The 16,932-nt window shown below is 36.9% G+C and overlaps 1 protein-coding gene across 1 annotated transcript; it reads left to right on the top strand.

Moving 5' to 3' along the window:
* The first annotated feature begins 7,540 nt into the window (after positions 1–7,540).
* On the top strand, positions 7,541–16,900 carry podxl (podocalyxin-like). The gene is made up of 7 exons (XM_043236196.1): positions 7,541–7,921; positions 13,361–13,936; positions 14,101–14,240; positions 14,343–14,369; positions 14,681–14,783; positions 14,873–15,048; positions 15,211–16,900. Exons 1-7 carry the CDS (start codon positions 7,891–7,893, stop codon positions 15,403–15,405), a joined length of 1,248 nt encoding a protein of 415 aa, XP_043092131.1. The 5' UTR covers positions 7,541–7,890; the 3' UTR covers positions 15,406–16,900.
* The last annotated feature ends 32 nt before the right edge of the window (positions 16,901–16,932 follow it).

The following is a 16,932-nucleotide window of genomic DNA, read 5'->3' as shown; positions in this document are numbered from 1 at the left end:
CTCACTCCATCCTCACCATCCACCCGTAACGCGGAGATCTGGCTGGGATTGAACCAGCAACCTCTGAACCGTGAGGCAGTGCTCTGACCAGTGAGCTACAGATCTCTTGTCTCTGGTTGTGCTGGAACTTATATTTCTCTGTTTGTTTGATGGATTTCATAATAAGATGGTTAAAGCTTTGGCTCTCCTGAATCATCTACTTACGGACATCTGGCTGGGATTGAACCTGCAACCTCGGAAACGCAAGGCCGTGCTCTTACCAGTGAGCCACAGATCTTTTGTGTCAAGAAGTGCTCTCTCTTATATTTCTCTGTTTGTTTGATTTTATAATAAGCCGGTTAAAGCTTTGGCTCTCCTGAATCATCTACTCACAGACATCCGGCTGGGATTGAACCAACAACCTCTGACCCGTGAGGCTGTGCTCTAACCAGCGAGCCACAGATCTCTTGCATCAACACGTGCTCTCTCTTATATTTCACTGTTTATTTAACCTACTACTTAACAGAAGTAACGGCAGATTCGAACTCAGGTCTCCAAGATTAAAAGACACACACTTTAGATTCTGCTCCACAGGTTTTTTGTTCTGCAGCAGTTTTTTTCAAGGGTTATTTCACTGTTACTTCAAGCGTCATCATTTATTAACAAAATCAACAGTGAGATTCAACTCAGGTCTCTAAGATAAAAGCACAACATTTTACCTCCTGATCCAATGAATTGAACATACCAAATGAACATACCTATTGGTTATAAGGATCTGCTTTTAACATCTTTAAAAATACAAGAATGTGCTTCATTATTTTCTGCTGTATAAATGGCTACTGTTGGCAAAATGTAAAAATAATAATCCTTTTTAAGGGGGTGATCTGATATCCTGATTTCCTACATTTGCTTATTGTAAATATTTATCACCATCCAACACCACATTATATCAGCCATTACAAATTACATATATCAAATCAAGTCATTTTCATACAGCCTTTAAAAACTGTTTGTCCAAATCTGTCCTGCATTTCAATCAAGCTTTATTATGAAAGAAAATACGGAAGAAAAAGACATACCAGTTTGGAATAGCTTGATGAATTTCCTTTTTGGGTTAGATATTCCCTAAAGAGATCTGCTCAATTCTGTCATCATCTGCCAGCTAATGGTTATACTGATGTAATTTCGGAAGCAACAGTACCAGGATTAAAAATGAAAAGATATGGGAGATCATAAATGAGGAGAGAATTCCACACATAGATCCAGGGTCAGGGCATAGTGGGAGAGAGACGACTGTGGGGGATGTGCTGCCCTTCAAATAAAGATAGAAAGAGTCCCCTAGATAAAAAACAACAACAACAAGGCATCACTAAAGACTGGCATACAGATTATAGGGATAACTAAATAAAGTATCCTGATACTCTGAGAAAGAGACTGACTGGGGGACACAAAAAGATTTTCCAGAGGTAGAATTTGTAAAACATGCATCCCGAGAGATGAAAGGAAAGGACAGAAAAGTATTTTCCATGCCAGGGTGTATGTGGCTTAAAGTCAGAACATAAAAGATGCTGCCTGACTGCTTTTGCATGTTATTTCAAGCTCATTTTATACCTACCAGCAGTGCTTTAAAGTCATCTTCCTAACTATAGCTCAGGAGGCTCTTATCCATAAATTAGAATGGTAATGGTACTACTGTATATAAATAGCTCTTTACCCAATCATTCCGACAATTCCTCTGTCATCCCTCCATCACCCTCCCTTCCTCTCTGTAATGTCGTCCCAAGGGAAACCAGGAAGCCACACCTGTCTATTTTTTCCATACTTCTAAAATACATTTATCATAAAATTATTGAATAACTTTTATTATTTTATCATTCATTCATTTATTACACCTGAGCAGTGTAATCTTGGACTGTTTTTCATGTTCAAAATGTTCATATAATTTATGTGAAATATTCTAAAGGTCTTTACTGTCACTTTATGAATGGTAGTGTATCTATTTCTTCAGTTCCCACTGTATTCCCACTTGACGGCTCAAAATATTTTTTTATGCTAATTAAAGTAAGTGCTTTCATAATCTTACTGCCATTGTGTGAATTACATTCATGAAATCAAATCTATGGAACGAATCAAACTAATGTTCAGTGATGTAATTAAAAAGATGTGGACTGAGTTCAACTCAGCAGAAACATTCTGTAACTGACAGCTCATTTTTCTGAGCAGTGTGGACGAGTCATTCTGATGTATGGATATATGGAGTTTTTCTTTGACTATGCGCTTTACCTCAAAGCGCCAAACTGGAAGTGGCCTCTGGAAGGCCTACGCCCACACTCCCCATTTCCTCCTATAGAAACGCAGGGATTGCGCAGCAACTGTTTCTGGGGAAGCTCCTGTTGGCAGCTTCCTGTGCCACTCCCACCCCACGAATAAACACTGTGCTTCTGGAACTGACTTATAGAAGTCTGAAGACCCCCCCCAACCCCTACAAAAAAATCATTTCCGCTTCATCCTGCTCTTTCCTTCCTCCTTTTTAGTCTACACTTGAAGTCTTGAATGTATGCAAAAAACTCCTGTCACACTGATCCCTTAAAGTCAGGGACCGGCTAATCATAACACAGACCAACTGCATCCTGCTTTCAGACATCCCCAGGATGGGGGCCTATCAAAGGCAACCCGACCCAACGACGGAGCCACATTGTCATGAAGGCGGCTGGTGTGGATCTCCTATCCTGGCTCCATCAGCTCTACAGTAGCATTCTGAGATAATCTACAGGCTCCGAGTTATCAGACCAGAGGCAGATAGATGATTCTTCCACAGGTCAAAGGTCATATCTAAACACCTACGCACTGATTGTTTCCTTGTAGAGGTTAAGAGCTTGTTCCACTGTTCATGGTAAATTCTCCCAGCCTAGATCTGGGTCTGGTCACTCATCTGAAGATGCGTCACAATTTAAGCGTCACTTTTTATAAACACCATTAAGGAAATAGCTAAATCCCATCAATAACCTTAAAATAAAATAAGCTTGTCACACAGTGCTGCTTCGATGCTTTTGTTCTCAAAGATATTGATGATATAAATCTTAATTATTGTTGAAAATATAAATAAATGTAAGAAAAATCTGAAAAACTGTTGAAAACATATATAATAAACAGCCTTTTTTAACAGTCAAATGTAACAATAACATAATACATTATTCATTCAAATGCATGAAAACAATTATGAATACTTAATTAAAAATGCAATATAGACATTGCATTAAAAATATTTATATTATTCTATAAATTTTTTCACATTTGTTGTTTATGTATTTCAAAAACACTGTGTGCGTATGTATGTATGTAGGCTGTTTATATAGACATATATATATATATATATATATATTTTTTTTTTTTTTTTTTTTTTTTTTTTTTTTTTTGACTATGAACATGAAAATGTCAGGCAGTGACAGGAATATATATTTGTGGCCAAATTCACATAGTATTTTTTTCTTTGCTTTTACAAGGTGTAAGACCAAAGAATGTAGTTCTGATGTGTTGTTTTTTTATAAAATAGAAAACGAAGGCAGAAAAGAGCTAAAGCAATGAAAATTTTCCCCATCAGAGCAATAATTAAAGATGTTACAAATCTGCCAGGAAGAGTATAATATTAATATTATATATTAGCCTATGTTAGTGCCTTTGGATGGAGAAATCGTTATATCATTTAAAAATTAAATTAGAAATGAATTAAATAAAGTATTAAAGTACTAAATCAGGTGTTTTATACATACACTCGCACACACATAGATTCCACAATAACCAATATCTTACATATAGTGTTGAATGGCTGCTTTTCCAACAGTAGACCCAGAGGATCTGAAAGACATTTCTTTACACATTATAACACTATAACTGCCCGAATGTTTGAAATTAAGAGATTTTAAACACTTCGAACATAAATGAGTACTTTGGGCTGAAAAAGAGGTAGAAATAAACATAGGATTCATTGAGAGTGGTACTGTCAGCAACAGATGTGAGAAATAAACTAGAGCGTAACATTGGAGGGAGTTACCCGTTGAAACGCATTCTCACACACACAAGGTGCTGTTTTTCCTCTCGGGGATTGACTCCGGTTGGTACCAGGCTGCTGATAAGGAGGTGCAGAGTGTTCTGTGTCCTGTCAACTCCTAAATCACACTTTCAAGGATACTCACACACACGTGCTTTCTTTTATCTCACAGTTAAAGGGAGAGTTCAAACAACACAGGCAAGATTATGCAAATGTTATTTTGATCATTAAAGAGTCAGCATGCAGAATGTCTGACATGTCAACTCTGTTTGGAATTTGCTACATTCTTGTTTCATGTTGCTTATTCTGCCCTTTTATGCTCTGAGTTTTAATATACACACATACACACAGACAGACCACCTGTGTCTCAAGAGAGCATTGCTCAAGTCTTTCCATTCATCATTACACCACCACTATCTATATTTACTGACAGAGCAGGTATCATCCCCCAAGGAAAAGTGCTAAAGACCTTCCCATGATAGAGTATGACATGAAATATGATAAAAAGTCTTAAAGAGAAAAACATGTCAATCATTTTTGGTAATTCATTTTGGGAATTAAGGGAAAATGCGTGATTATCTGAAGAAGAAAAAAATTTGCAGGCAGCCGTCTGTATAATAACAATAAAAAAACAAATATTGTTGCAACATTCGTCATTTTAACTATACACATTATTGTCTGTATATCTATATACTATTCATATAGTTTATATGCTGATTTATTAATGTTTTTGATGTGATTTATTAATTTATGTTTGTTCGTTGTTATTATTTTTATGTGTTTATGCGCTTGGCTCTTTCCTTTTAGAAGGTTTGTCATTTGGTTATCTTTGTTCAGCATAAAAATAAAATAATAATTGTAACTGAACTATACCTTTACAAGGGAACAGAAAAGTCATGTTCATTCATTAAAGTTCAAAAATTTGCAGCTGTTTGCATTTTGAGTCACAAAAACGATCTCAGAAAACTGGAACTTGCCCTCAGAAGAGCTGGACATGCACAGTACACACACTACACACTTTCCACATATCTGAAGAACGTGTGCCATAAATCTGAAGATAAATTCAATAAAGAAGCTTTAGAAATGGCATTCATCATGAGGGAGGCTTGGCCCTGCCCTGTCAGTGCTTGGCACGGCGTCTCAGCGCTTCTAAAGAGCGAGAGTGAATGAGCGTCCGCATTCTTGGAATGCTCTTACCATTGTGGCTCTTTAATGAGGCAGGGTGAGCGTGTGACAAACCCTCGCGCCACCGAGCTAACGATGGATGGGAGGCGTGAAGCCAGACGTGAGAGCGCCGGCCTCCAGCCCTGCGACCCCCGAGCTGTTTAACATGCGATCCGTCACTCGCCGCGCTACGAAGAGTGTCAGAAGGCCACCCTCGAAAATCTAGCCCAACATAGTTCTCTGGTTCTACAAATGCTTTACGCTACAAGATAGATGTGTGTGTAAGTGGAGTTTTGAAACTATTTTCTTGGGTGAAATCAACTTTTCTAGAGAATCAGAAATTTAACGCAGAATGATAAAATGCTCATAAACTAGTCAAAAAAATAGAAAATTAAACAATAATAAAATGTAAAAATAGAAAATGACAAGTCGATAAATATTGCATGCATTACGGAAAAATGAAATATAATAAAAATACATCATGCAAAATTGGTCTATAGAAACTGCAGCATCAGAATAAAATTAATTAATTAAAAAGCACACTAAATGTTACACATTGAGGCTACTGAGTGGTAAAAAAAAAAGTAGACTTCAAGTCCAATACCAATGTAAACACTACATTCCTTCGCCCCGCTGCTGGCATTACGACACAATCGTGAGAATCATGGAGCATTTACACTTGACAACACACACCCAACACACGGCTCGACTCAACTAAAGCGTAGGATAATGAACAGAAGCACTTGAAAGACAATTTAAACATATTTGCTTCTCCACCTAACAATGGATTCGGTCTCCAAATGTTTCACGTTTAGAGCGTTAAGAGGGCAAACAGGCTATCATAGCAACTATTCCAGGACTGAGAGAGACGCCCAGGAAATACGACCAACACCCATGTGTTTATCTCCCTTTGTGCAGCACCCAAAACATTTCCCCTCTACCATTCATAACAATCACAAATGACATGACAGGAGTTTTGTCACTGCTCTGATCTAACGTTTCCTATTCACTGGTTGCAACAGAGAGCCTTCTCTTGGCACACACTGAGCTAATGCTATAATTAATGGAGCATAAGTAGATGCCCATGAGTGGAGGTCCCAAAAGGTCACAGTTCATGAAACCAAAACTGAATGGAGGTATTGTCTTTTATGGCGCTTAAAAGTAAACATGAATTTCCCGGACTAAAACAGGAGCTTTTGAAGTGTGGTTGTCATGGTTATTGGCTTGGTGACTCTGGTGTTGAGCTGGCAGTGTTAGATCTGTCCTTCACAATCCACACGCTGTCCAGCTGCGCTTACACAAAGCTTTCTCAGAACTTCACAAAATATGGGACCCGTCGACATTCAAGCTAAATTTCTGACACTAATATACTTATTCAATTTATTATATAAAAAACTAAATTCTGTAAGTGCTATACAAGACTATACAGTAAAATTATGTATATTTGTGATTGCTTTGTGACTGTCCCAGCACCCAGCAAAATCTTTTTTATAAAAATGTAATTACTTCATGTCATTTTTATTACTTCATAAAATTACATTTTAAACAATAACAAAAAAATTATCAAATTATGTAATTAACAGTATTATTAAATATTATTAGTAATATTATATAATATGTACAACTGGTTGCAATTATACATATATATCATATTATTATAATGATAATAAATGTAATGATACTAATAATAAATCTTTTCATTACATTCATCATTAAAAATGCACAGAATTTTTATTATTTCATAATATTATATATATCTAGTAATGTTATATTAGTGATAAGCAATATCAATTTATTTGATTTTATATTTTTACAAATGTTAGTTAAAAAGTAGATTTTTAATTATGTAATAATATTAATATTATAAATGAGTAAATATTTAGAAACAGAAAGGTTTAGGATTTCAGACATAATTAAAGTAGACAAAATTATTTATAGGTCTTCATGGATCTAGCCCATGAACAAAAATATTTTATTCTATTATTAACTAATATTATTATTATTTTTATTATATTAAATGTTTACAGCATACAATTATTAAAATTATATTAAGATTCAGTTAGTTAAAAGAATGTATTATCATATGAGTATTTTACTATAATAAGACGAAAAACAATGATAATGATACCATTTATTTTATCCACGTATTACAAACTTAATTAGGCCTGTATTATATTATTAGTATTATCATTAATACGTCAGGAACACCATTAAATATTAAGAAACACCGAAAGCTCAGGATGTTGATTTTAAGAGCAGGCTCTAATACAGTGACATGCATGATGTTAGACACAGATGGGCTAGTCCTGTGTGTGCCCAGCCCTCCCCTCTCTGTCGGGTCCCCCCTGCGCGAGCTGCTGCGTCTCAGACCTGTCTCGAGATCGGCCGCACAGCACGTCACTCCAGGCGAGTCCGCGCATTCAATACATCACAATCCGCGCAGCCAAGGAAACCCAGCAAAACTTTGCCCCCCAAATCCCCGGACCCTCAGGGTGGGGTAGAGACTCCGAGAAGAGGCAGCTCAGACAAAAGCACTCCTCTTGGCTTTAAGATAAAAAAAAAAAAATACCAGCTGCAAAAAGAAGTCCAGATACAAACTCAAGACGATAAGCGGAACCGATCGGCGTCTCCACATTTTCATGCAAAACTTTCCCTGAAGTCACTGAAAGAGCAGCGAGCATCAAACTGAGGGACTGAAAATGGCAATCTCGTGGACGCTCATTGTATTAGGTGAGTTTACGTTCATATTAGCGTGCTGCTTAAATTAAATTCAGCATTTCTCATAATTCATTAAAGTTTAGTGGCGTCAGTCAGTATAAAGGAGCCTAACTTTGCTCATTTACGGCTGACGATTCAAACAACTCGTTCGAATATAAACAGTTTGTGATTTCAGAACTTGTTTAAATATTTAAAAGTTCTTTCAGCGTTCTCACGGAATTCCCAAAGATAATGATTTAAACGAGCTGTACTTGAACTATACTTGTCATTCACTGTTTTTTGTTTTTTTTGCAATATATAACATTTGTTATTGTTGATGGAACTATTTATTTCAGAAATATTCAGAGAACAATCAAAAGTAACATTCTTATGTTAGCAAAATTAAAATCCACATAACAAAAAAGAGAAAATTACTTTAGCAAAACGCTCTCAGAAATAATATTTGCCTCCTTTTCTGGCATTTACTGACTTGTTATATTGGTAAACGTTTTAATATTATTAATAGCATTTACATAAAAATTCATTATCAGCTGCTAATCTGTTCGACATTTTGGTTATGACTCAAAAGATGGTTATCATTTCGCTGACAGTGATGGCTATTAATGCAGCAGCACATGACCACCTGTGTATGTGCAAAAAATACTGCAAAGAGCTCTGGGAAGTGCAGCATCTGTGCCACTCAACATTTCTGTCAGCTGCTTTGCTGTGACACAACTACAGATGAAGTGCGTCTCGGATTCAAGAGGGATGTGAGGGAGGACTGTTATTCTTTAATTATCAGTGCGGTGCACCTGCCTGTCCAGACATCAGCCTGACGGTCATGTTTTGTTTAGCCAACCTTGGAGAAAAAAAAAAAAAGGCACCATAAGCACTTTTGACTCTATAGTCAGCCTTTTTTAAAAGGTCTGTTTGTTTGAAATTGCTTTCTTGTAGTGCAACAGCAGGATGTTTTAGTCTCAGCGTAAGCGCTGCTAAAATTAAGGCCTGTAATTTTTTTTTCGGGCTTTGTGTTGCGTAAGGTTTCCTCCATCCTCTACTGTCAATAAAGCTTCAACACTTAAATCAGCCAAAATAAACTGCATCTTTCGGCAGTGCTCTGGTCTGGATGCTGCCTGACAGAGCTGTCTTACACAAGGCTTGGGAAAGTGCAGAACAATGGGTAGGAAAGTATTCTGTCAACATCCCTGTTCCCAGGGAAGGTGTGGCACTTATTTCCTCTCTCCTCTCACTGCATCTCTCAGCCAAATGATCCAACTTTTTTCTGCAGATAGATCTGATGCAAAAGTAGATGAGAAACCACGAGTTCTTTAGAGACCCCTAGAAAAGCAATGATAAGCATGGTTTTCTGTCTTGTTGAGGTGTTTCCTTTTTGCACAGGAAGTGTGGGTGGGGTATAGCAAAGGGATTGTATCAGTTTAGTTTGCATTACAGCTATGAACTAGGAGCCAGTGATCCAAAAACTCCTAAATGACAGTATTAGATTACTAAATTAGAGTAATTTTATACCACAATGATAATAATGAAAAAAGAAATAGACGGTGTATTTAATAACGTGTGTACTTTTTAAAAAAATCTGGAACAAACCTCAAGATCATATATTTCAATTATTTTTCTTAATATTTTTTAAGGAAGTCTAATCCTACAGAAATCATTCTAATATTCACGATTTGGTGCTCAGTTATTAATAATCGTTTTTAAGTATTATCAGTATTGAAAACAGCATACTCAAAAAAAAAAAACGAATTAATTTGGGCATATATTTTATATCAGCTAAAACCTAATTTTGACCCAGCTAGCATTATGGCCTATAAAAGCCACAAAACTCCAATTCTGATTTCTTTTAGTCTTAATGTAGCACCTATAAGTAATGCGTAACATATTTGAGAGATGTGTAAGGGAAAGAACGCGAGACACTGGCCTCCGTATCTTGAGATTGCAAAGATGGCTCCTCCGTCATTCTCCCCTCCTTTTCTGATCTGCTTGTTATGTATAACGTCTGCAACTGGCACTACCACGATCTTCAACTCCCTTCTCTAATCCAACCTCTAACCCGGCCTCCCCTCTCTATCCATGAATCCTTCACTTTATCACGGATACTTTGCACCATTAGCAGCTAGTCTTTCTTAACCAAAAAAAAAACCTTCTACAGATGAGCTCATAAATGCAGAGTGTTTGCAATTATTCAAAAACTTTAAAAGAAAAAAAAGTGGCACTTCAGCTTACTTGTAGAGTATTTAGTCCTCAGAAAACGTGATACAGTTCTATTGGTAGGTCATAATAACATCTGATGCGTTCGAGTCAGGCACATAAATGCCCGCTGACCTTGTTCGGCCTCTGTCCAGCCCTCTCAGACTACTTCTTCCTTTCTTCTGTCCGTCTTTCATTCATTGTGTGCAATTTTATATTCACGGTCTCTCTCCTCACCTCAATAGAGGGGGTTAGTTGTGACTCAGCTCCATAAAGGAGCCCCCAATCCCCGTCTTCCCCACCCCCCTCCTGTTGGGCCGATGGGCTGTTCAGTTACCTCTGAATAGGACACTATCATAAGGAGAGGGGGCAAGCTATAGGGGCCCAAAGAGGTCCCGCACAAATCTGGGGAGGGGGTGGTAGAGAGGGTGTGCGCGTTCTATTCATAGAAATTAGTACAATACAATGTAATACAACTTTATTGATCCCCAAACTGTAATTAAGGAACAATTTACAACTTTATTAATGCGCTTAAAACATAACACTCCTGGCCACAAATCTAGCCCTTCAAATGAAATATTTTTACTTTTATAAATAACTGGATAAACCGACTCTGTGCAAACTTACTGGAGTTAACATCAGCATTTTCGCAAACGTTTCACTACCAGGGAAAATTGTGTTTTTGAAAGAAGTTTTTACCAGGGCTGCATTTATCCGATCAAGTATTACTGTGAAATTTTATTACGGTTTACAAAATAACAGTTTTCTATTTCTTAAAATTGTAACAATAACTAGTTACGTTGCAATAATATTGAATTTATTACGGAACGTTATTAAAAATTCAAACGACTTTAATTGTAAAAGCATTTATTCCTGTCATGGCGAAGCTGAAGTTTCAGCAGCTGAAATATTTTAAGCAGTAAAAGCTATAATAGTAAGAACTGAGTCTTCAATGATTTCTAAAGGACCATGTGACCATTCAGCTGTCCAATTACAGGAATAAATGACATCTTAAAAATATCTTAAAATTTAAACTGTAATAATCTTACACAATATTGCTTTTTCAGCTTTTGTGAGCATAAAACATTTAAAAATCTTAATTACTCCAAACATGACATCAAACCAGCATTCAATATTTTAGGCTACAATACACCTACATTTAATCTGATACCGGTTTTTAAGATGAGTGAGTTAAGCTCTTGTTATCTGGGATTACTGAAACAGCACCTCCAGGATCTCAGTGAGAGTGTGGGAGAGTTTAGGAAAGATACGTATAAGAGCGTATCATATTGCCTCGGTGATGGTTTGAGCATGATGCATCTACGCAGGTGAAATGTCTGGGTTTTCTCCACACAGTCTCTACATTGATAGTGTTACGACCAGCAGCCCTGTCAGTGGGTAATAAACAGACAGCATCTGACAGCAGGGTCAACGAGGGTCAATCCTGACCATAGAACTAATGGAAACCGCAGGGTGATGATGAAGGGACGATAAGAGTCAAAACACCAATCTTACACTTTCCTTTACTCAAATAAATGTGCCGTTTCATGCAGTTAATTTGGTACTTGGTTTAACAGTGCGCAGTGAAAAAAACGTTAGTTTAGGAGCAGTGATAAGTAGCGCCCATATTTTGGAAACGCAAGGCTGTGATAAGATGGCGATTAGACAAGAGGACTAAATGAAAGACAACACTGGCTCACCGACCAAGATAAACAGCCTCTCATCAAAACCCCCCATCCCGACAACAACAATGCACTGTTTCTACAACAACCACTACTGATCGTTCTGACATCCCAGCGGGATAAGATTTACAAGATCTTCATTCTGGGTGGCCGGTTATGCTAAAAAGCATCAACAGTGAAGATGTAGGAGTTAAAAGTCACTTATTACATGAATCTTGGACGGATTGATATAAACAGACGCTGTGGTGTCTAGAACGATGCCGATGATATTTTAAAAGGAATATCAGCTTACATTTGGTTTGTATTTCTTTTTCTGCACAGGATATAATTCGGAAAGTAATATTAATGTAACTGTAACTCTGATAAATACTGTCAGTAGCTAGAAATCTGGCTATTACCTAATGCATAATTATGAACTCAAGAGCCTTGAATTAAGGAAAGACCATTGTTTTAAGCCTCAAGAGACTATGAAGCAAATTTGGACACCATTGTTTTGGCATCTGTGGTTCCGCCCATAAGAGTAGGTGTGTTACTTCCTAAGTTATTGTATGGAGTGTCCTGTCCGGCTCACTAAAAACAGAGATAAACTCCCACTATGAGACATCAAGACATTATATTAGCAATATGAGGTGCATAAATAAAGACAAAAACAATAAAATCACAGCTTGACAGAATTCAAAATGCCACGAAAAGAAAGAAAACTGCTTGTGGTTAAAATAGATACAAGATGATGTGTTTGAATTACTGTAACCACTTAAAATCATTGCCAATTAGGGCTGCACAATTAATCGATTTTCTAGTCGCAATAATTATGGATGCCACAATTATGAATCAAAGCAGTAAATAATCATCCACTTATATTATTCTGTGAGCTTAAGGTGTGTTATCTTTCTTTCTACAGGTTATCTCGAGAGTTTTTTCATGAATTTTAGTTTTAGCATAACATTATAATACCATTCATAGATCATTTTTTTGTTATTTAAATAATAAAACAATTCATGTACAATTCACATTTGTGGCTATAAAAAAGCAATAAAGGTTTTTGAGTTTGAGTGTTTTCAGCTTGTTTATGTTCATGTACAAATATGTCATGCAGTTGTTTCAAACAATGGTATAATTCAGTGTAAATAGTGATAATCGTAATTAATAAGGGATGATCGACAATTATGATTTTTGCCATAATCATGCGGCCCCGTCAATACAATTTTGCTGATGATGCAATTATACAGGAATTAGGACAATTTTTATATATACATGTTAAAGAGGATCTAGATGAGCGTTGATCTTGATTACTGGTTTAAAGTAATGCATTATGTGATCAACACAGCAAAAACACTCCCTGCAAAGTAGTCAAATTTGGATATTAGTATTGTCAGCTGCTAGAACTCACTAGAAACTGTTCCATTCGAATGACTGTTGCAGAAAGATCATATATTTTGTTAGCATGCATGAAATAATTTTCACCGGCACTGCTTCTGTTTACCTGAAATGCGGTGTTACAGCAATTGCACAGAATCAATTCTGAGTCTGCAGGGTATTCTTACACTCTTTCTTAATTGTCTGTTTTGCTTGTTCTTCTCAGGTGCCCTCCTGCAAGGCATGCAGTGCAACGCTGATGATAGCACAACAACACCGTCTGTCGTTACAACAGTCTCCTCTAAACCCACCGTGTCTTCTAACTTACTAGGATCCATTACTGCCTCAGTGACGTCTCCTACACTCACCACTACACAGTCCACTGAAACTGCCACTACATTACAGACCTCTACAGCCAAATCTACTCTCACCACATTGGGGGCCACTAAAACTGCCCTCATATCCTCCTCAACAGATTCCAATACACCCACTGCTCCACTGACCACTACAATCACTCCATCGACTACGCCAACTTTATCAGTGACCAGTAAACCAACCTCACAAAATGGTCCTGGCACAACCCATATCACAACCATTCAACCCAAAACGTCCAACACAGTCACTACACTTACACCCTTCAACAGCAGTACTGAAAAATCAACTACAACTGACAATTCAACCGATCCCAAACAAGACAACACCAACGAAACTACACCTGCGACTGCTACATCTACAGAAGTCGTCACCACCCAGCTCTCGTCTAATCAGACAAACTCATCTTCTCCTACTGTTAACAAAATTTGTAAGTCGGAAGAATTACTTTGGTACAATCTTTATGACTGCACGACACAAAACAATACAATGCTTGAATGTTGCTTAATGCTAATACATGACAATTACGTGGTTATTTACTCACCTGGTGGTCATTCTAAACTCATGTGCCTTCTTTTTATGTCTTTTATTTAGCTACATCACCAATCACAGTAACACCGGACTCTAAATCTACCACTTCTCAAAATCCCGATACAACAAAAGCACAAACTACAGCCTCAACCATACGACAAAATATTATGAGTAGCACCTCTACTCCCGAAAATGTCTTTAAGGTAAAATACTAACATTAATTTTTTTTCCCCTTATATTTTGTGTATATATATTTTTTTATCCTGTTACTGTAAATGATCTGATGTTGATGATCTCTTCTGCAGTATTCCTTTGAGCTAAACAGCACTGAGGTGAGCACATGAATTACAAAAACATTGACAATAACTCATTTACATTCTAAAATTCACTAACAAGTCAATATCAAGAATCTCTATGAACGTTTAAATACATTGTTAAATAATAGTAAAACCAACCACAAAACTAAGGCAGCATGTTTCACCACACAATAACAAATATAAAAGGTACAGAATTATTTACTCACAATTCTGAGTTTTTATCTTGCAATGTTCTGAAAAGAAAAAAAGAAGGGCGTGAATTCGAAACAGCAAGCAAAGTCAAAACTGAGAAAAGTTTTTTGTTAACGTTCATTTTGTTCACACAGGCAAACGATGTCCTTCAAGCCTGCAAGTCGTTGGGTCAGAAGATGAAATTCAATTGCATGATAACTCATGACAACCGAATAACTGCAACAATAACAATAGCTGGTGAGGGAAATGTTACGGCTTGCCATATTATGTTCGGTTATCTTAAGTGCAAAACATTTATAGTAATTCACTTTCTTTTCCATTTCTAGCTGACCAGAAAATACAGCCAAGAAACGAGCAGCATGACGGTGGAAATGCGGACAGCAAGGACACGATACCGGACACGTTGATCGCCATCTTGGCTTCTTGTGGCGCGTTGGTGCTCATTCTGTGCTGCTTTGCAGCATACTGCACTTATCATCGCAGATCCTACAGGAAGAACCAGGTAATGTTCAATTCCAAACACAAACGTGAATCAGACTCCAGTTCCTACTTTCAATACTTTTATCTACGAACGATGAATGTTGCGAATAATTCGAAGCTGAAAGTTCTGAAATCCAAAGCATTACGCGGTTTAACATCCCAGTATGTACTTTCACCTCGGCAGCAACACCTGACGGAAGAGCTGCAGACAGTGGAGAACGGTTATCATGACAATCCCACACTGGAGGTGATGGAGGTCCAGCCGGAGATGCAAGAGAAGAAACTGACAATGAACGGGGAGTTTAACGACAGCTGGATCGTCCCCATAGACAACCTGCTGAAAGAAGACATACCTGATGAAGAAGACACACACTTGTAATGGCATCAGATGAATTGTCTGGAAAAAGAAACCTGCTGCTCTCATAACGGTAGATTGTGACCGGCCAGAATGTAGAGAAAGCAGAGATTGACAAAGACTATCAAATGACAGTGGTTTCATTTGGTGCCAGGGTGTATATGCTGTAATTAAGTAGTTGGATGTCAAGTATTTGCTAGAAATAGCAGAAAGGTTTTTAAGTTTTGTGTGTCACTGTGCTTGGGAAAGGGAAAATCTGTAAATGGAATGGCAATGTACAATCTGGGGTGTCTCTTTGCCTTAACTTTTCTTTAGCACACTTCAAAAGTAAGTTTTTATAAACAATATATAAGAAACATCAGGTAAATTAGCCCATTTATGACTTATAAATGATTTGGTCCAATCATTTTCAGTTTTGAATGAAAAAATTATTTAGATTTTGCTTGTCATCTTGGAACGTTTTTCCCACTGCAATGCCTGTTGGGACGGCATTCTTTAAATGTGAAGCTGGCCAAAATAAGGCATTCATTTCACTGCCTTTGCATTATGATATTGTCAAGCAGGTTTAAGTTACACATGCTAATTACTTAAAGGAATAGTTCACCCAAAAATGAAAATTGCATGATATTAGACTTAGGATGGCTTGGGGTTAAATAAAATATGCCATTAAAAACTTTGGGTGAACTATTCTACTTTTTTTTTTTTTTTTAACTTACGTTGTGGAGCACTCAAAACGTTGTTTCTACCTGATAATAATGAGCATAAATTGTAATACTACAATAGAAATTTAACTTTCCCATGACTTAAGGCCCAGAAATCACATTTATCCAGTGGAAACCTTATGTCACTTCCTGAGCAGAATGTAATTATTGTTCTTGTACATTTTGTTTAATTTTACGCTTCTTCCATAATTAGTTTGTTTTCTGTTTAGGAAAGATTAACACTCATTGGCAGCAAATTACACTTGGACCAATGGATAATTCATCCTGGTAAATTAGACTATGGGTCAAAAGTATGTGACCCCACGATTGGCAGATAACTTTTCATTATCTTCCATCTGCTCCACTTACGTCTCGTTGTTGTTAATCATGCCAATATAAAGGTTTTTGGTCTTGTCAACCTGCAACACTAAATCCAGCACAACTCATTTACATACTTAAAGTTAAGTTACAGGTATGAAATCATAACGTGTCATTGTCTTTAATCAGAAAGGTCACCTTTTTCTTTGAGTGTGTTTTAATTTAATTGCTTTATTGTTGATAATCACCAAAACAAGTTTTGTTTGTTTTTTGTATTTGCATGCACTACACAATTTTCAATATAAGGGATTCACTGCTGTTTCAGGCTAGCTCTTGTTCTTCCACCAAAGTATTAAGGTTGAATTTATAGTTGTATTCTGTATTTGAAGTCAGTTTGCTGCTGTGCACAAACGACAGGGGTCTGATACACTGGAAGCTTCATCTCTGTCAGATTGGATGGGGATGGCCATGATTTCGAATATAAAAATATTTTAAAAAGATGTTTTTAAAGTGTGTTTTGTTAAGTAGTTGA

The sequence above is a fragment of the Puntigrus tetrazona genome, chromosome 4, assembly GCF_018831695.1.
Source record: "Puntigrus tetrazona isolate hp1 chromosome 4, ASM1883169v1, whole genome shotgun sequence".
NCBI lineage: Eukaryota > Metazoa > Chordata > Actinopteri > Cypriniformes > Cyprinidae > Puntigrus > Puntigrus tetrazona.
The sequence above is the reverse complement of the archived record's forward strand: the minus strand, read 5'-3'. Positions and strand labels throughout refer to the sequence as shown.